This window comes from Protopterus annectens, chromosome 13.part0 (assembly GCF_019279795.1).
Source record: "Protopterus annectens isolate FY-2018-M chromosome 13.part0, PAN1.0, whole genome shotgun sequence".
Lineage (NCBI taxonomy): Eukaryota > Metazoa > Chordata > Ceratodontiformes > Protopteridae > Protopterus > Protopterus annectens.
Window position 1 is genome coordinate 1229916910 of NC_056747.1, and position 22553 is coordinate 1229939462.

Here is a 22553-nt window from a genome sequence, read left to right on the forward strand (position 1 = left end):
TTATGTACTTACCATAACTTGGCATCTGTGTTATCTATAGTCACCATTCATTTCCACCCTCTGGCCCCCTTCCTGAGAGATTGGCAGGATGTTGATGGACCTCCATTGGTGGTGATTGTTCTGGTCTGTCTTCTTTCATTATGTTAACTCGGTCTGAGGAATTAGAGGGCAGCAGAGCATCATGGGAGGGGAGGAGCTTGAGCTTGCCTGAGTATGCCATCTAGGATCCGATATCTGATCCTAGACCCTAACATGATGAATGGTGACTACTGATAACACTGATGCCAAGTTATGGTAAGTACATAACTATAATTTATTTCTATGAAGGGTCTTCCTCGTTCAGTCAGAAAATTGAGACTTTATCCTGCTGGTGATGGTGGACCTCCTCATACCTGATATGAAGGTTATGCAGTTAATGTAATGATGAAGTTGAATGCATGCTTGCTGTAATTTTTTCTGCTTTCATGTGGCATGACTAAGATGTGGAGAGGATGGTCTTTTTATAAGAGAATTATGGAGTAGCTTGGAACAGTTACATTTGCCTAGCTCCTTAATGCCTGAAGGCCTCAGTCCTTTATGGCATGCGTTATTAGGAGGATGTTCATCGTGTTTCACTGCTGCAGTCATTACACTTGGGTTACCTGCCATCAGGTGGTTCCGCAGTCGGCCTGAGTTCCAAAGTCTTGGTCCAGCGTCGGTTGTTGTCGCTTCTTCCCTGACGTCAGTGCGTCAGGGGTATAAAAGATGCAGCTGACGCCATTTTCTTCAGTCTTTCTTGCGCGCGGTGCCCGAAGCAAAAGCAGCTCGCAGGTGCCGGTCGGCCGACTCCTGAGATATCAAACTCGATTTTCAGAACCGAAGTCTTCAATAAAGCTAAGTACCCCATTGGGGAAACTTTTTCTTGCCTCAGACCGATGTCGGTAAAAGTTAATAATTGTATTTCTTGTGGGAAGCAAATACCTCAAGGATTTTCATTCTTACTGTATTCCATGCCTAGGCCCAGATCACGACATCACTAGTTGTCAGTTTTGTGCTAGGTTTAACAAACGCACTATTAAACGTTGGTTTGATTTTGCTCGCCATTACTTTGGCCGAAGATTTAATTATACCATGCCGTCGGTACAACCGACAACTGGAATGCACAAAAAAACGCAGAGACAAGGATAAGGACAGGCATCTGAGGTCCAAAACTGACGATGAAGCCTCTTCTAGGCCAGTCGCCGGTTCTCAGTGAGGCGCTTTCGCAGCCCCTGACACCCACTACCTCAGAGCCACAGGCCGCTACCGACTCCCACGTGGAGGTGCCTAGGCCTCTGGATACTCAAGTGTTGGGCCTACGGAGACTAACCCTTCAGATGGGTCTGGAGCTGCTGAGCAGGCATCGGCTTCTGAGGGTATTTTCAGACCATCACAACTTACCATTCAAACTACAGCCAAGTCTAAAACTCCATTAAAGACAAAGAAGCAAGTACAGCATTCACCTGGACAGGCCTCCATGTCTAAAAACAGATGCTCAAAATGGCCGAAGACTTAATTACTCTGATCAGGGGTTCCCATCCCCCTCCTGATAAAAGGCCTAGGCAGGATGCAGACTATGATTCCTCTGACTAGGTTTCCATATATTCTGATTCCTCTTCAGACCAGGGATACTCTTTACCCCCCTATGAGGACCCTGATGCTGAAGAATCAATCCCTTTAGCCTCTCCTCCTGAGGATTATTCTTTTGGGGAAACTTTGCATACCATGAGGGAGCATTTCTATTGGGAGGGCCAGGATTACTCAGAATCCAAGAAAAGGCTCAGACTTTCTTTTATTGCCTCAGCACAGGCCCCTTGCTATTCCGCCAGTGTTGGATATTGTAGATGTGTTCTCTGAATCCAGTTTAAATCCTGATTCTTTACCCCCTGCTCCATTCAAGCCAGACAGGTACTACAGAGTCCCTGACTCTCACAGATTTCTTTATAAAAACTCTGTTGCTGACCCAGAAACCATTTCCCAGCGTCCCAAAGGGGTAATGGCTTCCACGGCTAAAAATCCAGTTCCCTCTGACAGGGATTCCAGAGCATTAGACAGATGGGGGAAGAAAGTTTACACTTCTGCAACTTTAGCAGTGAGGGCTTTAAATTACCAGTTTCACATGCTTAAATACCAACAATTTCTAATGTCTCAGTTAAAACAGAAAATGAGTTCAAGCGCAGAACATCCTGACTATAAGGAAATGCAGGATTTCTTCCATGCAGCTGAACAAGTGGGAAAACATACTTTGCAATGTGGTTTTGATTTATTAAAGGCTTCTTGTAGAGCAGCAGTTACAGGATCTGTGATTCGAAAGCATGCTTGGTTAAAAGAACAAAGTTTACCAGATTATGTTAAGGCAAAATTATTGGATGCTCCTTTACAGCAAGATATTTTATTTGTTGTTAAGGCAGAGGAGGTATTAAAGAAAATGGAAGATAAGGCAAAATCTATGCAAACAGTGAAGGATTTCTTACAGGTACAGCCAACTCGATTTAGCAGAAATTGGCCTACAAAGAATTGGTCCTTTCCAGTGTCAGACCACAAAGAGGCAGATACAGATGCCCAAGAGGCAGATCTCAGCCCCAAGGCTGTTACAGACCACAACATTGTGGTGCTTCAACCCCAAAAGGAGGTGAAGACAAGACACAACCTTACAGGAAACAGTCCCAATGACTCCCCCCTTCCGATACCAAGCTCTTCCCTTTTGGCAGCTCCCTTAGGGGGGAAAACTAGCACTTTTTTCTCAAAATTGGCAAGCAATCACCCAAGACAAATAGGTACTGAATATTGTGTCTCAAGGTTACAGGTTCCACTGTCACACTTTACCAAGGCTAAAAGGAATGCCAGACCTGCCACAAAATCAATGGGCAGAGGCACAAAAGCAAATTACAGCCCTCATGGACATGAGCTATTCAAAACGTGCCACAGCAGGAACAAGGGCAAGGATTTTGCTGAAGACTTTTCCTGGTCCCCAGAAAGGACAAAGCCTGGAGACTCTTATTAGACCTTTCTACTCTGAATACTTACCTGGATGTTCCGAAATTCAAAATGTTGACACTACAGCAGCTACTTCCCATGTTGGGCAAGAAGGCTTGGCTTGTTACTTTGGACTTCAGAGGCATACCTGCATGTCCCTATCAGACAAAATTGCAGAAGATACCTCAGATTCATAGCTAGTTCGATGCAGTACCAATTCTCTGCACTGCCCTTTGGCTTATCTACTGCGCCCAGGGTCTTCACAAAGTGCCTGGCACCAGTAATTGCATTTTGCAGACAAAAAGGAATTCAAATATATCCATACCTGGACGACTGCCTGATTCAAGCAGAGAGCAAGGGCATTCTTCTAAAGCATCTGGCGTTTGTATAAAGGTTGCTAATTTGCCTAGGGTACACAGTAAACGAAAAGAAGTCAAAACTAGTGCCCTCACAAGAGATAATATTCCTGGGTGCCAGCTTAAATACAACGGCCCAGATGGCTTATCTCATGCCAGACAAACAAACACAAACTGACTCAGTATTTTCAATTGATGGCAACAAAGTCCCAACTCCCTGCAAGAAAAATTCTGCAGGCCTTGGGATTCATGGCATCGTGCATACTACTAATTCCATATGCCAGACTGCATATGAGGAAATTACAATGGTACCTAAAAAGTGTTTCGACTCAACACTCTCACAGCTTGGAAACAGTAATACCTCTAATTCCCTGCCTACAGGAGGAGATTCGATGGTGGACACAGGCATGTCACCTCAACAAGGGTCAGCCTTTCGCTCTACCCACAGCCAGGCAGACGTTAACAAGAGATGCTTCAGATTACGCCTGGGGAGCACACATGGCAGGAAAATGTATTCAGGGCAAGTGGACCACAGACCAAATGCATCTCCACATCAATCAAAAAGAGATGTTGGCTGTACAAAATTCCCTAACAGTTTTCAAGGACCTTCTGCATCCAGGACAATTATTATTAAAGACAGACAACACCACAGTAATGTGGTACATAAACGAGCAAGGGGGCACTCATTCTTACTCCCTATGCAGACAAGCCATGACCTTGTGGAACACCGCTCTTAACTTATAAAGTTCATCTGCAAGCACAGTTCCTGCCAGGAAAGAAAAATACTTTGGCAGACTTGAGCAGAAACATGGATCCTCACGAGTGGAAATTAAATCCACAAGTCTTCAGCATGATAACGCAAAAATGGTGGTGCCCGGACATAGACCTTTTTGCCTCCCCACTGAATTGCCAACTACAAAAATTCTGCACAAGGACTCATCTCACACAAGCATGGAAATGAATGCTCTTTCTTTCAGCTGGGAAAGCCTAAAAGTTTATGCCTTCCCACCACTGCCTCTCCTTTCAAATTTACTCCTAAAAGCCAGACAAAAAAAACCCACAGATGATCCTGGTTGCTCCAGACAGGCCACGCCAACATTAATACCAAATCTTAAAGAATTTAGCTCAAGGCCCACCTTGGATTTTGCCTCAAATTCCACACCTGCTGACTCAACAAAACAATCAGATTCTGCACAGTCAGCTCAAAACCTTAAACCTGTCTGCATGCCAGATTCATTAGCCAAACAGACAACACCTCTCTCTAAAGCTGTTATGGATGTCATTTTGGAGGCCAGGAGGCCTAGCACCAGGAAATCCTATTCAGAAATGTGGAAGAGATTATGTGCCTGGAACCAGGCTCAAAGCCTTGACCCTCTTGTCCCAAACATTCCTCAGATACTACAATACTTAACTGAGATGCTAGACACAGGACTATCCTTCTCATCCATTAAGATCCACGCTTCTGCCATCTCGGCTCATTACAACACAGATCCTCCTATTTTCTCTCATCCATTGTTAAAGCAGTACCTCAGAGGGGCTAAAAACATAAGACCGCCCCGGAGAGCACCAACACCTACTTGGGACCTCAATTTTATCTTGGAAAAACTCCCTTTACCTCCTTTTGAGCCAGCCAATTCAGCAGAATTAAAATATGTATCCTGGAAAACTGCTCTGCCTCTGGCAGTAACATCAGCACAAAGAGCCTCAGAACTGCAGGCACTAGTGGCAGTGGAGCCTTTCATCATTTTTCACCAAGACAGTGTTTCCTTAAGAAGAAACCCTTTTTTTATGCCTAAGGTGGTATCCAGTGTTGCTCTTAACCAAATTATTCACTTGCCAACCTTTTATCCAAATCCCCAGAATAAAGGGGAGAGACTTCTACACTCCTTGGACATACAGACAATTATGTTTCTACTTGGACAAAAAAATTCCAGAAAAACTGAATAATTGTTTGTATCGTATGCTGCAGGATCACAGGGAAAGGCTGTTTCAAAGCAGACCATTTCAAAGTGGATAGGACACTGTATCCGGTTCTGCTACACACAGCATGGTAAACCTGTACCTAGTAACATTAGACCTCATTCCACAAGGGCAACTGCCACTTCTGCTGTCTACCTTAGAGGAGTACCTACCAAAGACATTTTGGAAGCTGCAACTTGGAGTTCAGCGCACACCTTTACCAATCATTACCACTACCTCTTTATTCTAGATCCAGAGCTGGCTTTGCCACTGCAGTGCTGCAGGGCCTCATAGCCATACCAAATCCTCTATAGAACCAGCCACCCTGACTCAGGTTGGGATTCAACCCAAGTGTAATGACTTGGTCTGGCATCGGTTCTCAGTGAGGCGCTTTTGCAGCCCCTGACACCCGCTACCTCAGAGCCACAGGCCACTACTGACTCCCACATGGAGGTGCCTAGGCCTCTTGGATACTCGCATTACTGCGGTGTCTGTCTTTAACGAACATAGTACAGTTTTGTACCTACCATAAATGTAGATGTTAAAGTGTCTTCACTGCTGCAGTCGTGGTTACCCACCCGCCATCCCCTCTTTCTTACCTGGGTCATATCTATGCCTTTCTACACTATACTACCTATGTGGTGTACTTGCTGGTTGCTGAAGGTTTTGTTTTTACCTTATTGTTGGTTTTATTAGCAATATGTATTGCCTAACTTTTTGGGGGCACCTGACATCTGGGGCAAGAAAAACTGAAGAAAATGGCGTTGGCTGCATCTTATATACCCCTGACGCACTGATGTCAGGGAAGAAGCAACAGCAACCGGTGCCAGACCAAGACTTTGGAACTCTGGCCGACTGCGAACTGCCTGACGGCAGGATAACCCAAGTGTAATGACTGCAGCAGTGAAGACACTCTAACATCTACATTTATGGTTGGTACAAAACTGTTCTTTGTGTGCTTCATGTAAGGATGAGGTAGTGTGTGTAACAGGAAAGGAAATTCCAGTATTATTTGAAGTAAAGGGTCCCCTTGCTAATCAGCTGATACTTGGTTCACATTTATTTCCTGCAATATGAGGCAGCACTATTTTCTTTTAAAGGCTTTTAATTAAAACAGTATTAGCTGTAAAAAAAAAAATACTGAAAGACAGTACTTGGATTTAATGGTATTTTAAAGTCCTTATGAAGCTTTTCTTACTACTGTTTATAAGTAACATAGATGTCTGAAATAATTACATATTTTTATTTTTTCTGACCTTTTATATACTTTAATTATTCAGTTTTTCTGTCCTTAAAACCTGCCAATTACCAATGCTGTCCATTTGTTCCTACTACAAGCAAATTCTAGCAGTGTGCTCCCTGAGGCAGTTGTACTTTGAGGTGGTTTCATGTGCCCTGCCCTCACTTTGCACTCCTTTAGTGCACAACTCTCAAATATGTCCATCTGGCACTAACTTGTGTTTCCAGCTCATCTTTACTAGACATTGCAGCAGCTTCAACTCAAAAGGTTCTTGTGGACATTCATGTGGATACACACACAGCCTTTTAGCACTTTGAACTTATAATTAAAATTCAGTTTATTGATGTTGCAGAATGGAGATCTCTTAAGAGTTGGTTGATCTAATGATTTTTGAATGTTTTGATGCATCTTGCCTACAAAATGAAATTTGTGCACGAGTTGTATATTGAAATATAATACTTTGGAATTGCTGAGTGGTATTTAATTGAATGTTAAAGCTGTTTAATTATTGCATTCCACAGCTGGTCTCCAGTAGTTGAGCATAATTTTTTTTTTTTATTTAAAACTTTGTTTTTGATTATTTTTACTTTTCTTCAGACAGATGCACTGAAATGTGTGGCACAGGCTAGCAAAAATCGATCACTTGCAGAGCTGGAAAAGGTGAGAGTACGTAAGAGCATATTATTATTATATGGTCATACTCCTGATTTGGAAATTGGCTTTTTTGAGCGAAAAAATGTACTTTTTGTAATGAATATATATTTATATATAAAAATAAATTTATATGACTGTGTGTATGTGTGTATATATATATATATATATATATATATCTATCTATCTATATATAATCTATATAAAAGATATGGGTGCTATTTCCAGGTGAAACTTAGACTAAATACGTACAAATGGATACCTAGGCGATCAATGTGGAAAATCCATGCTCTTGAGCCAAAAGCATATCTGAGTGCTTTCGTTCGCTTTTTATTTTTGCATTAATCGAACAACTTCAGAAATCTACGGAGGAACTTTCATACGTTGCTTAAATAAGGATGGGTAGCATGTAATACAATATTGTAGGTGTGACTACATGATACTTGATGATGTGTCTGGGTATCTGATCCATTTTAAAAGGCATTTATTCAGATTGCCGTTAAGGCCAGGTGGGGTGTCAGCACTGAGCTCTATTTGCCATTTAAGTTCCTTTACTTCGAGCGGTGTGCTGGTTTCCCCACTAAAATTTACCACTTTCTCTAATACTAAGAAGGTGAACTGCATAGGGAGTTTGCAGCTGGTGGCATGTTTGGCTCTGGCATTTGTGGGATCATTTCTTCTGATGGCTTGGTAGTGCTCCATGATCCTATCACTCAGTTTTCGTGAAGTCATTCCTATGTAGAATGCTTCACAGTGAGTGCATTTACTGAGGTACACCGTGGTGTTGCAGTTGTACCTATCTTTGACTCTGATGGGTATTTTACTGCTTCCGATTGTGACATTGTTGCTGGAAAGGATGTGTTGGCAGCAAATGCATTGTCAGCAGGGATGCATGCCAAGGGGGGCCATGGTTTCTGTGGCTTGTTGCTGGAGAGGGCATTCAAAGAGCGATTTGAGTGAGTTTGTTCTTTTGTAGGTGAACTCTGGTTGTGTCCCTAGCACTTTGTTGAGCTCTTGGTTGGTGCACAGTATGCTCCAGTTATTGGTAAGTGTTTTTTTGATGTCCAGCGCATCATTAGAGATGGGTAAGGGGAACCTGGGGAGTAGACTTTCGGTTTGGTCTCCGGTTTGTTGAACCCATACCTGAGGATGGGATGTTCTTCATTCCACATTGCTGCAGTCCTAACTATTGGGTAGTCCGCTGTCCAGTCGGCCCGAATACCAAAGTATATGGCTGACGTCGGTCACGGCGCATTAGACTGACGTCAGTACGTCAGGGTACTAATGCGCATGACCGACGTCATATCCTCAGTCTTTTTTGCCGCATGGTCCGATGCAGAAGCAATTTTGCGAGTGCAGGTTGGCGTTCTGAAAGTTTCTGAAGTCAGAGTTTCAGACCGAATCAAAGTTATATTTTGTTTTTCTTGCCTCAGTATTTTACGGATGTCAGAAAAAGTGAATAACTGTATTTCTTGTGGGAAACAGATACCTCATAGGGATTACCATACTTTGTGTATACCTTGTTTAGGGCCTGAGCACGGCGTTGTTGGATGCGCTCTTGTGCTAGATTTAACAAACGCACTATTAAGAGAAGGTTAGACTGTGCCAGGTTAGTGTTTGGGAAGCGTTGTAATTATAAAATGCCGTCGGATGCTCCGGCGCTTCAGCCAAAAGCGCAAGGACAAAGCAGCGAAGCCTAGGGGAAGAACCGACAGTCGGACGTCGGTTCTTTAGAGGCTCAGTGGAGCCGGAGGTACTGCCAGGAGTTTCTTTGGAGTCTCAGGGAGAAACTTTATTGTTGCAGGATGTGTCCTCTCAGGAAGTAGGCCAGGCTGAAGGGGCTTCTCAGGTGGCTGTTCTTCCTCTCTTCCTAAGGTGGTTAGGGCCTCGCCTTCTGTTGCCAAGGCTTCTTTAAGAGGCAGGCCTACTTTAGCTTCTGTGGGGGTTTCTCCAAGTGTTTCAGGGTCTTTGCCTAAAAGCATATGCTAAAAATGGCAGAGGATTTGATTACTATGATTAGAGGTTCTATGCCCCCTCCTGATAAGAGGCCTAGGGTGGAACCTGAGTTTGAGAGTTTTGAGCAATGTTCGAGGCTTCTGAGTCTTCTGCTGAGGACTTGCAGGAGTATCCTCCTTATTCTGATTCTGATGTGGATGATTCTACTCCTTCAGCCGCCTCCTGAGGATTTTTCTTTTTCAGAGACCCTGCATTCCATGAGGGAGCATTTTAAATGGGAAGGTCAAGATTTCTCTGATTCCAGGAAAAGGCTTAGAGAATTCTTGTTTTTACCCCAGCATAGGCCTTTAGCTATACCTCCTGTTCTGAATGTTGTAGAAGATGTTTTTGTAGAGGCTTCACTAAATCCTGATTCTTTGCCTCCTGCCCCAGTTAAACCGGATAGGTACTATAGGGTGCCTGAAGCCCATAAGTATCTTTAAGAGTCCTAGGGCGGACCCAGAAACTGTCTCTCAGGGGCCTAAAGGTGTGAAGGCTTCTGTGGTTAAAAATCCTGTTCCTCCTGATAGAGAGGCAAGGGCTTTGGATAGATGGGGAAAGAAAGTGTACACTTCTTCCACTTTAGCCATGAGGGCGTTGAATTGTCAGTTTCATATGTTAAAGTATCAGAATTATCTCCTTTCACAATTGAAGTCTAAGGTGGATGCTCTGGCTGAAGGTATTGAGTGTAAAGAGCTGCAGGATTTAGTTCATGTTTCTGAACAAGTGGGAAAGCATTCTTTGCAGTGTGGTTTTGATGCTGTGCAGGCCTCCTCGAGGGTGGCTGCCACTGGTTCTGTTCTTAGAGGCACGCCTGGTTGAGAGATCAGAACTTAGCTGAGCATGTTAAGACAAGGATTTTGGATGCTCCTTTACAGTCTGATGTGTTGTTTGGTTCGCCTGTGGAAGCAGTTTTAAAGAAAATGGAGGACAAGGCTAAGTCTATGCAAACTGTTAAGGATTTTTGCAGGTGCAGCCTCCAAGTTTAGTAGAAATTGGCCTACTAAGGGTGGACTTATCCTGCTTATGATTCCCAGTCTAGGGGTAGGTCTAGGCGTGGTAGGGGCAGAGCTCAAGGTTCTTAGGCCTAGGACAGGAGTTCACCTGCTCAGACTTCTGGTGAGGGCAGGGGTCAGTCCTTTCGTAAGCAGACCCAATGACCTGCCTTTTCAGCTGCCAGTACATTCTCGCCTGGCGGCACCTCTAGGAGGAAGGCTGTCTCTTTTCAAAGAAAATTGGGATTTAATTACCCAAGACAAATGGGTTCTGGATATCATTCACCACGGTTACAGGTTTTATTTCCATACCTTGCCTCCTTTCAAAGGCATGCCAGACATTCCTCCTCTACAAAGAACAGTAAGCAAATTTCTCTGTTGCTCCAAATAGGAGCCATTCAGTCAGTTCCTGTGCCAGAAAGGCCTAGGATTTTATTCTCGCCTGTTCCTAGTACCAAAGAAGGGGAACACGTGGAGACCAATTTTGGATTTATCTATCCTCAACACTTATCTGGACATTCCAAAGTTCAAAATGTTGACGTTACAACAGCTTTTACCTCTGCTGGGCAAAGATCACTGGATGGTAACTTTAGATCTCAAGGAAGCTTACCTTCATGTGCCTATAAGACTAAGTTGCAGAAAGTATCTGCGTTGTCGAGCTGGAAATTCTCATTATCAGTTCTCTGCATTGCCCTTTGGCTTATCTACTGCGCCCAGAGTATTCACAAAGGTTTTGGCTCCAGTGATAGCTTACTTCAGGCTAAAAGGAATTCAAATCTATCCTTACTTGGACGACTGCCTGATTCTGGCTCAAGAAAAGGAAGACCTTCTACAGCATTTGGAATATGTCATAGCAGTGCTAAGATGCCTAGGGTATTCTGTGAACGAAATAAAGTCCAGTCTAGTACCCTCTCAAGACATGTGCTTTCTGGGTGTGAGACTGAATACAGCAGCCCAGATGGCCTTTTAACCCCGGACAAACAAAAGAATCTTTCCAGTTACTTCCATCAATTATCTCTTCAGTCCGGGCTGACTGCAAGGACAGTCCTTCAAGCCTTAGGGTTCATGGCATCTTGTATTCTGGTGCTTCCCAATGCCAAACTGCATATGAGGAAGCTACAATGGTATCTCAAAATCTATGGACACAGCACTGCCAGGATTTGGACACTGTCATTCAAATAATACCTTGCATTCAAAAGGAATTTTTGTGGTGGGCTCAGGAATGTCACCTAAACAAGGGACTCTCTGTGACCCGGCCAGAGGCAAGTCAGATTCTAACGACAGATGCCTCAGACATTGCTTGGGAGCTCATCTAGATGGAAAGTGGATACAAGACAAGTGGCCTGCCAGACTACAGCATCTACATATCAACATGAAAGAGATGTTAGCAGTCCAGTTTGCATTAATGGCTTTCAAGGAGTTACTTCTTCCAGGACAGGTGTTGATTCTAACAGACAACACAACTGTCATGTGGTACATCAACAAACAAGGGGAACACATTCTTACCCATTGTGCAGGCAAGCAATGATTTTATGGGAGACTGCGCTCAGCTTGCAACTAACTCTTCAGGCAAGGTTTCTGCCGGGAGCACAGAACTCCTTAGCAGATGTGTTAAGCAGACAAATCATGGATCCCCACGGGTGGAAACTGGATCTTCATGTATTTCAAAATTGACAGTGTCATGGGGAACTCCAGACATAGATCTGTTCGCTTCTCCACTAAACCACCAGCTGCCAAAGTTTTGCACGAAGGGATTTCATCACACAGCTTGGAAAGTGGATGCTCTTTCTTTCAGTTGGAAAAATCTTCATGTGTATGCTTTTCCACCTCTGCCTCTTCTCCCAAAGGTGCTTCTAAAGGTCAGACAAGACAAGCCAAGGATGATTTTAATAGCTCCAAATTGGCCTCGGCAGCACTGGTACCCATTACTGAGGAGTCTGGTAAGGAAGCCTCCATGGCCTTTACACTTGATTCCACACCTATTGTCTCAGAGGGACGGTCATCTGCTCAATGTCAAGCTTCAAACTCTTCATCTAACAGCCTGGCATATTCTGTTTTGAAAGACAGCAGGTCTCAACTTCCTCAACAAGTTTTAAATGTGATTATGGAAGCCAGAAGACCTAGTACAAGGAAAGTGTGCATGAAAAATGGAAGAGATTTTTATTTTGGACTGCAGCAAAGAATTTGGAGATTTCGAGCCTAATTTGAGTGTGGCTCTTCAATATCTTACTGAGTTATTGGACAAAGGTTTGTCTTTCTCTTCCATTAAGATTCATGCTGCAGCAATTTCAGCTCACTATGATTGTGACCCACCATTGTTTTCACATCCTTTGTTCAAGCAATTTCTTAGAGGGGCAAAGAATATAAGACCCCCGTAGAGCTCCTACTCCTGCTTGGGATCTCAATTTTGTGTTGGAGAAACTTACTGTACAACCTTTGAGCCTGCAGCTACTGCTGACCTGAAATACTTGTCATGGAAGACTGCGTTTTTGTTGGCCATTACTTCTGCAAGAAGGCATTCTGAGTTACCGGCTCTTATGGCGGCTGAGCCTTTTTTGATTTTCATAAGGATAGGGTATCATTACGTACTAATCCTTCCTTTATGCCTAAGGTGGTTTCTAGTGTGGCTTTAAACCAAACTATTCATTTGCCTACTTTCTATGCAGATCCCCAAAATAAAGGGGAAAAGATTTTGCACACTTTAGATGTACACAGGCAATTGCGTTATTAAAGCAGGACTAAGGATTTTAGACAGTCTCAGCAGTTGTTTGTTTCTTTTGCTTTGAGTTCGCAGGGCAAGCCTGTGTCAAAACAAACTATTTCTAGGTGGATTGGGTTTTGCATTGCCTTTTGTTATTCCCATCATGGCAAAGAGATTCCAGCTGGGATTAGGCCTCATTCCACTAGGGCTACTGCCACTTCAACAGCATTTCTAAGGGGGGTGGCAACTAAGGATATTTTGCTACTTGGAGTTCAGTGCATACTTTCTCTAAGCATTACCACCTTCCTCTCTACTCTAAGTCTAGGGCTGGATATGCCACAGCTATTTTGCAAGGCATGTTATCAGCTCCTGCTTCCTTATGATTTGCCAGCCTCCCTTACCTCTGCTTTGGGATTCTACCCAATAGTTAGGACTGCAGCAATGTCGAATGAAGAACATAGTACAGTTTTGTACCTACCATAAATGTAGATGTTCGAGGATCCACATTGCTGCAGTCCAATATCTCCCTCCTTCCCCTCTGTGTTTAGGGGTGGTTGTGTAGGTGAGATTATATTCTGGTACCTTTGTATATTTTGTATATATTTTTGGTGCAGGTATGTTTGGTGTGTTTTGGTTTTGGCCTTGTCTTTTTAGGGTTTTCTGACATCTGGGGCAAGAAAAGACTGAGGATATGACGTCGGTCATGCGCATTAGTACCCTGACGTACTGACGTCAGTCTAATCCCGACACGCCAGCCATATACTTTGGTATTCGGGCCGACTGGACAGCGGACTACCCAATAGTTAGGACTGCAGCAATGTGGATCCTCGAACATCTACATTTATGGTAGGTACAAAACTGTACTTTTGTGCCTGCTGTGCCTGTGCTCAGTGACCTCTTTAACAATTTTGTCAATCAGTGTGGCTGGGTATTTCTTCTCTAGTAAGAATTCACGGAGTATGTTGCATTCCGTGGAAAATTCTGCGTCTCCGCTGACAATTCTCCTGAGTCTGACATACTGTCCTTTAATGATATTTCTTTTCATGAAGGACAGGTGTAGACTCGTGTAGTCTAAATAGTTGATCATCGTGTTTCACTGCTGCAGTCATTACACTTGGGTTATCCTGCCGTCAGGCAGTCCCGCTTTCGGCCAGAGTTCCAAAGTCTTGGTCCGGCATCGGTTGTTGTCGCTTCTTACCTGACGTCCGTGCGTCAGGGGTATATAAGATGCAGCCGACACCATTTTCTTCAGTCGTACTTGCCGCGCGGTGCCCGAAGCAAAAGCAGTTCGCAGGTGCCGGTTGGCCGACTCCTGAGATTTCGAATTCGATTTTCAGAACCAAAGTCTTCAATAAAGCTAAGTACCCTTTGGGGAAACTTTTTCTTGCCTCAGACCGATGTCAGTAAAAGTTAATAATTGTATTTCTTGTGGGAAGCAAATACCTCACGAGGATTTTCATTCTTACTGTATTCCATGCCTAGGCCCAGATCACGATGTCACTAGTTGTCGGTTTTGTGCTAGATTTAACAAACGCACTATTAAACGTCTGTTTTATGTTGCTTGCCATTACTTTGGCCGAAGATTTAATTATACCATGCCGTCGGAACAACCGACCGGAATACACAAAAACCGCAGAGACAAGGATAAGGACAGGCATCTGAGGTCCAAAACTGACAAAGCCTCTTCTAGGCCAGTCGCCGGTTCTCAGTGAGGCGCTTTCGCAGCCCCTGACAACCGCTACCTCAGAGCAACAGGCCACTACTGACTCCCACGTGGAGGTGCCTGGGCCTCTGGATACTCAAGGTGTTGTGCCTACGGAAACTAACCCTTCAGATGGGTCCGGAGCTGGCAGCAGGCTTCTGAGGGTGTTTTCAGACCTTCTCAACTTACCATTAAAACTACAGCCAAGTCTAAAACTCCATTAAAGACAAAGAAGCAAGTACAGCATTCACTTGGACAGGCCTCCATGCCTAAAAAACAGGTGCTCAAAATGGCCGAAGACTTAATTACTCTGATCAGGGGTTCCCATCCCCCTCCTGATAAAAGGCCTAGGCAGGATACAGACAATGATTCTTCTGATCAGGTTTTTATATTTTCTGATTCCTCTTCAAACCAGGGATACTCTTTACCTCCCTATGAGGACTCTGACGCTGAAGATTCAATTCCTTCAGACTCACCTCCTGAGGATTATTCTTTTGGGGAAACTTTACATACCATGAGGGAACATTTCCATTGGGAGGGCCAGGATTACTCAGAATCCAAGAAAAGGCTCGGAGACTTTCTTTTATTGCCTCAGCACAGGCCCCTTGCTATTCCGCCAGTGTTGGATACTATGGATGATGTTTTCTCTGAATCCAGTTTAAATCCTGATTCTTTACCCCCTGCTCCAGTCAAGCCAGACAGGTACTACAGAGTCCCCGACTCTCACAAATTTCTTTATAAAAACCCTGTTGCTGACCCAGAAACTATTTCCCAGGGTCCCAAAGGGGTAAAGGCTTCCACGGCTAAAAATCCAGTTCCCTCTGACAGGGATTCTAGAGCATTAGACATATGGGGGAAGAAAGTTTACACTTCTGCAACTTCAGCAGTGAGGGCTTTAAATTGCCAGTTTCACATGCTTAAATACCAACAATTTGTAATGTCTCAGTCAAAACAGAAAATTAGTACAAGTGCAGAACATCCTGACTATAAGGAAATGCAGGATTTATTGCATGCAGCTGAAGAAGTGGGAAAACATACTTTGCAATGTGGTTTTGATTCATTAGAGGCTTCTTGTAGAGCAGCAGTTACAGGATTTGTGATTCAAAGGCATGCTTGGTTAAAAGAACAAAGTTTACCAGATCATGTAAAGGCAAAATGATTGGATGCTCCTTTACAGCAAGATATTTTATTTGGTGTTAAGGCAGAGGAGGTATTAAAGAAAATGGAAGATAAGGCAAAATATATGCAAACAGTGAAGGATTTCTTACAGGTACAGCCACCTCGATTTAGCAGAAATTGGCCTACAAATAATTGGTCCTTTCCAGTGTCAGACAGGCCACAAAGAGGCAGATACAGATGCCTAAGAGGCATATCTCAGCCCCAAGGCTCTTACAGACCACGACAGTGGGGTGCTTCAACCCCAAAATAAGGTGAAGATAAGTCACAACCCTACAGGAAGCAGTTCCAATTACTTCCCCCTTCCAATACCAAGCTCTTCGCTTTTGGCCACTCCCTTAGGGGGAAAACTAGCACTTTTTTCTCAAAATTGGCAAGCAATCACCCAAGACAAATGGGTTGTGAATATTGTCTCAAGGTTACAGGTTCCACTTTCACACTTTACCAAAGCTAAAAGGAATGCCAGACCCGCCACAAAATCAATGGGCAGAGGCACAAAAGCAAATTACAGCCCTCATGGACATGAGAGCTATTCAAAAAATGCCACAGCAGGGACAAGGATTTTACTCAAGACTTTTCCTGGTCCCCAGAAAGGACAAAGCCTGGAGACTCATATTAGAACTTTCTACTCTTAAATACTTACCTGGATGTTCTGAAATTCAAAATGTTGACACTACAGCAGCTACTTCCCATGTTGGGCAAGAAGGCTTGGCTTGTTACGTTGGACCTCAGAGGCATACCTGCATGTCCCTATCAGACAAAATTGCAGAAGATACCTCAGATTCATAGCTGGTTCAATTCACTACCAATTCTCTGCACTGCCCTTTGGCTTATCTACTGCGCCCAGGGTCTTCACAAAGTGCCTGGCACCAGTAATTGCATTTTGCAGACAAAAAGGAATACAAATATATCCATACCTGGACAACTGCCTGATTCAAGCAGAGAGCAAGGACATTCTTCTAAAGCATCTGGCGTTTGTATAAAGGTTGCTAATTTGCCTAGGGTACACAGTAAATGAAAAGAAGTCAAAACTAGTGCCCTCACAAGAGATAATATTCCTGGGTGCCAGCTTAAATACAACGACCCAGATGGCTTATCTCACGCCAGATAAACAAGGACAACTGACTCAGTATTTTCAATTGATGGCAACAAAGTCCCAACTCCCTGCAAGAAAAATTCTGCAGGCCTTGGGATTCATGGCATCCTGCATACTAATTCCATATGCCAGACTGCATATGAAGAAATTACAATGGTACCTAAAAAGTGTTTGGACTCGACACTCACAGCTTGGAAACAGTAATACCACTAATTCCCTGCCTACCGCAGGAGTTTCGATGGTGGGCACAGGCATGTCACCTCAACAAGGGTCAGCCTTTCACTCTACCCACAGCCAGGCAGACTTTAACAGATGCTTCGGATTACACCTGGGGAGCACACATGGCAGGAAAATGTATTCAGGGCAAGTGGACCACAGACCAAATACAATTTCAGGAACCTCACATACATTTATCCCCTCCAGTGTTTTCAGGAAAGCTATCTCCAAACACCATCATACTAGGTGATTTCAACTACCCGAATATAGACTGGGATCACTACTCAAGCCCCAACACTCGAGCCCAAAGGTTCCTAGAGTTCATAAACTCAGATTCCATGGAACAACTAGTCACCATCCCCACAAGAGGAGATAACGTACTAGATCTCATAATCACGAACATGGGGTCACAATGTTCAACACCGGAAGTATACCCTTCACTGGTGAGATCAGACCATAAACTAATCTCACTGGAAGTCCACATCCCGCCCCCACCTGAGATAAAAAAGACCACAGTGAAGAACTTCTCAAAAGCCGACTTCACACTTCTAAAGGCTAGTGTGGTCTCTTTAAGGCCTCCGAGACTGCGGAAACCATTACTCAAGCCGCTGAATCACTTACAAATGCCTTCTACCAGCACCTACAGGACTGCATGGATCAGGCAATCCCAAACAAAACAAAGACTCTTTGTACCAAAGGCATGCGTCCAGTTTGGTGGACCCCAGCCATAAACAAGCTCTACAACAAAAGGAGGAAGCTACTACAAGATAGAGCAAAATCCTTAAAAGGGAAACACCCTTGATCATTATAAGTAAAAAACTAAGATCTCTCATAAAATCATCCAAGGCAAATTTTGAGAGAAAAGTCGCTAAGGACTCAAAGGAAAATCATAAGGCCTTCTTTAGCTATGTTAGAAACCTGGGAGGAAACTCCCAGATATGCTCAGAATTAGTTCAAAATGATGTAAAAATTACTGAACCTACAGACATTGCCAACATACTGGCTGACAGGTTCAGTGCAAACTCCCCAAAAGGTGAGATATCTATACCAGAGAATTATAGCCCCCCAAACATCTCTAACGCTCAGGTGAGAACTGCTCTCCAAGGCAAAAAACACAGCATCCATGGGACCAGATGGTGTCCCCGGATGTGTGCTCCACGAACTCAATGAGGAATTAAACCCGTAGTTAGGGCAGCTGTTTAATCTTAGCCTCACCTCAGGATACATGCCTAAGGAGTGGCGTACGGCAACTGTGGTCCCACTTCACAAAGGAGGTGCCTCCACCGACCCGGGAAATAACCATCCCATCAGCTTGACAATCTTGATCTGCAAAGCTATGGAGAGGATCATAATGGAACTCATAAATAAAGACATAGGAGACTTGCAGACTTTGGATCCGACCCAGTTTGGCTTTGTCAAGGGCAGATCATGCCTTTTAAACCTGGTGGACTTTTTTGAAACAGTCACCAAGGCCATTGATGAGGGAAAGGCAGTCCATACAGCCTGCCTCGACCTGGCAAAGGCTTTCGACACAATACCCCACTCAGGTATCATTGAAAAACTCATCAGCTTAAATGTAAACCCATACGTCACAAGATGGGTTGCAAATTGGCTAAGTGACAGAACCCACAGGGTCAGAGTTGCTGGCGCCATGTCAGACTCATAGCCTGTCACAAGTGGTGTCCCACAGGGCTCCGTCCTGGGCCCTCTCCTGTTCAGCATCTACTTTTCAGAAGTACAAGCAAACACAGGAGGATTATGGCTGACAAAATTTGCAGATGACTGCAAACTGGGCGCCATAGTTGAGAACACATCTGACACAGAAATCCTTCAGAAGGGTCTTATAGAAACGGAAAACTGGTGCCAGAACCATGGCCTAAAGTTAAACGCCAAAAAATGCATAGTCATACCCTTCGGGAAAAACAAGGTTACCCCTAGCTACCATATAGGCGGCAACCCACTAAGCACAGAAGAGGTTATCAGAGATCTGGGTACCCAGGTTTGATACTCACGTTGCCAAAGTAGTTAGGAAGACCTTCTACATTGCCCACCTGATCATGAAGGGATTCACATCTAGATCAAGGGAAGTCATCGTCCCCCTGTACTCATCACTCATCAGGCCAATGATTGAGTACAATGCCCCATTCGGAATGTATCTGACACGACACCTGCAGCAACTGGAAAGGCCCCAAAAGTTCCTCACCAAAACGATAAAGGGTCTCAAAAATATGTCCTATGCTGCCCGACTGAAGGAACTTCAGCTCTACTCAGTCGCTTACCGTCTGCTCAGAGGTGACGTGTGCCTGACATACAAGGCCACGTCCAACCCAGAATTGATGAACATGCTTCACCTCAAAAAATCTAGATCCCTCAGAACTACAAGGCGAGACTTAAACCTTGACACGGTTATTAATAGGACGTGCTGGAGGGACAGATTCATCACCCAGAGACTCCCTATGCTGTGGAACAAAATCCCGGTACATGTGAGGCATAGCACCTCGCTGGCTTTGTTCAAGGGAAATCTTGACCAATGGATGTGAGATCGCAGATATACCCCAGGGATTATCTCAGTGTCACTGCTTGACAGAGGCACAGCAAAATAATGGGCATAGTATCCTCCAAACTAAAGGGGTGGCGAAAGCCACAAAACTCTGGCTAGGCTTATAAATGCCCTTGGGCAGATAGCCTAGTATGAACCTATGAATCTCCACATCAATCAAAAAGAGATGTTGGCTGTACAAAATGCCCCAACAGCTTTCAAGCACATTCTGCATCCAGGACAATTATTATTAAAGACAGACAACACCACAGTAATGTGGTACATAAACAAGCAAGGGGGCACTCATTCTTACCCCCTATGGAGACAAGCCATGAACTTGTGGAACACAGCTCTAACTTATCAAGTTCATCTGCAAGTGCAATTCCTGCCAGGAAAGAAAAATACCTTGACAGACCACTTAAGTAGAAACATCATGGATCCTCACGAGTGGAAATTAAATCCACAAGTCTTCAGCATAACGCAAAAATGGGTGTGCCCGGACATAGATCTTTTTTCCTCCCCACTGAATTGCCAACTACAAAAATTCTGCACAAGGACTTATCACACACAAGCATGGAAAGTGGATGTGCTTTCGTTCAGCTGGAAAAGCCTAAAAGTTTATGCCTTCCCACCATTGCCTCTCCTTTCAAAGGTACTCCTAAAAGCCAGACAAGAAAAAACACAGATGATCCTGATTGCTCCAGACTGGCCACGCCAAGATTGGTACCCAGTCTTAAAGAACTTAGCTCAAGGCACACCTTGAATTTTGCCTCAAATTCCAAACCTACTGACTCAGATTCTGCACAGTCAGCTCAAAACCTTGCATGGCAGATTCGTTAGCCAAACAGACAACACCTCTCTCTAAAGCAGTTAAGGATGTCATTTTGGAGGCCAGGAGGCCTAGCACCAGGAAATCTTATTCAGAAAAGTGGAAGAGATTCTGTGCCTGGAACCAGGCTCAAAGCCTTGACCCTTTTGTCCCAAACATTCCTCAGATACTACAATACTTACCTGAGATGCTGGACAAAGGACTATCCTCCTCCATTAAGATCCATGCCTTTGCCATCTCGGCTCATTACAACACGATCCTCCTATTTTCTCTCATCCATTGCTAAAGCAGTACCTCAGAGGGGCTAAAAACGTAAGACTGCCCCGGAGAGCACCAACACCTACTTGCGACCTCAATTTTGTCTTGGAAAAACTCGCTTTACCTCTTTTTGAGCCAGCCAATTCAGCAGAATTAAAATATGTATCATGGAAAACTGCTCTGCTTCTGGCAATAACCTCAGCATGAAGAGTCTCAGAACTACAGGCACTAATGGCAGTGGAGCCTTTCATCATTTTTCACCAAGACAGGGTTTCTTTAAGAAAAACCCTTTTATGCCTAAGGTGGTATCCAGTGTGGCTCCTAACCAAACTATTCACTTGCCAACCTTTTATCCAAATCCCTGGAATAAAGGGGAGAGACTTCTACACTCCTTGGACATACACAGATGGTTACGTTTCTACTTGGACAAAAACAAAAACTTTCAGAAAAACTGAACAATTTGTATCATATGCTGCAGGATCACTGGGAAAGGCTATTTCAAAGCAGACCATTTCAAAGTGGATAGGACACTGTATCCGGTTCTGCTACACACAGCATGGGAAAACTGTGCCTAGTAACATTAGACCACATTCCACCAGGGCAACTGCCACTTCCACTGCCTACTTTAGAGGAGTACGTACCAAAGACATTTTGGAAGCTGCAACTTGGAGTTCAGTGCACACCTCTAACAAGCATTACCACTTGCCTCTTTAATCTAGATCTAGAGCTGGCTTTGCCACTGCAGTGCTGCAGGGCCTCATAGCCACATCAAATCCTCTATAGATCCAGCCACCCTGACTTAACTTTGGGATTCAACCCAAGTGTAATGACTGCAGCAATGAAACACGATGAACATAGTACAGTTTTGTACCTACCATAAATGTAGATGTTCGAGTGGCTTCACTGCTGCAGTCCTGGTTACCCACCCGCCATCCCCTCTTTCTTACCTGGGTCATATCTATGCCTTTCTACACTATACTACCTATGTGGTGTACTTGCTGGTTGCTGAAGGTTTTGTTTTTACCTTATTGTATGTTTTATTAGCAATATGTATTGCCTACCTTTTTGGGGGCGCCTGACATCTGGGGCAAGAAAAACTGAAGAAAATGGCGTCGGCTGCATCTTATATACCCCTGACGCGCTGATGTCAGGGAAGAAGCGACAGCAACCGACGCCGGACCAAGGCTTTGGAACTCTGGCCGACTGCGGGACCACCTGACGGCAGGATAACCCAAGTGTAATGACTGCAGCAGTGAAGACACTCTAACATCTACATTTATGGTAGGTACAAAACTGTACTTTTCTGTGGGTAGGTTTCCTGTACAGGGTGGAGAATTTGTGCCCCCTTTCTTCGAGGCTGAGTGTGATGTCAAGGAAATTCACTTGTGTGCCCTGCCCAGCAACTGTGAATTTGAGGAAGCTGATGCTTTCGCTTATTTGTTGTAGGAACCTGTCCAGTGCAGCTGGGCTGCCTCCCCACAAAAAGAAAATATTGTCAATGTAATGTACGTACATTGCAATATGCTGAAAGCCTTCGATTTTGGACAGTGTGTCCTCTTCCTAGCTGCTTAGTACCAGGTTGGCATATGCAGGTGCCATGTTGGCCCCCATGGCTACACCTTTCAGTTGTTGATATATGCAGTCCTGAAAGCTAAAAATGTTGTTTTCCAGGACTAGCATTAGTAGGGTGATAAGGGTGTTTGCCCTGTCTGGGTGTACGTTTCTATGCTTGGTGAGGTACCTGTGCACTAAATGCGTCACTTGGTCGTGTGGGATGCTGGGGTAGAGGGCTACTACATCGTGTCACTAGGATCACTTTGCTGTCTGTGTGACTCGTTTGATACTG

The 22553-nt window shown here is 44.2% G+C and overlaps 1 protein-coding gene across 4 annotated transcripts in view; it reads left to right on the forward strand.

Annotated features, from left to right (window-relative positions):
• Nucleotides 1–22553, forward strand: part of PSMD11 (proteasome 26S subunit, non-ATPase 11) — a 2265797-nt gene that overhangs the window by 1193500 nt on the left and 1049744 nt on the right. For 2 of the 4 annotated variants that reach the window (XM_044055234.1, XM_044055236.1), the window contains one exon: nucleotides 7147–7215. In XM_044055234.1, coding sequence (XP_043911169.1) covers nucleotides 7147–7215 — 69 coding nt within the window. The remainder of the gene's footprint in view (nucleotides 1–7146; nucleotides 7216–22553) is intronic. The other 2 variants (XM_044055235.1, XM_044055237.1) reach the window with 1 other exon arrangement.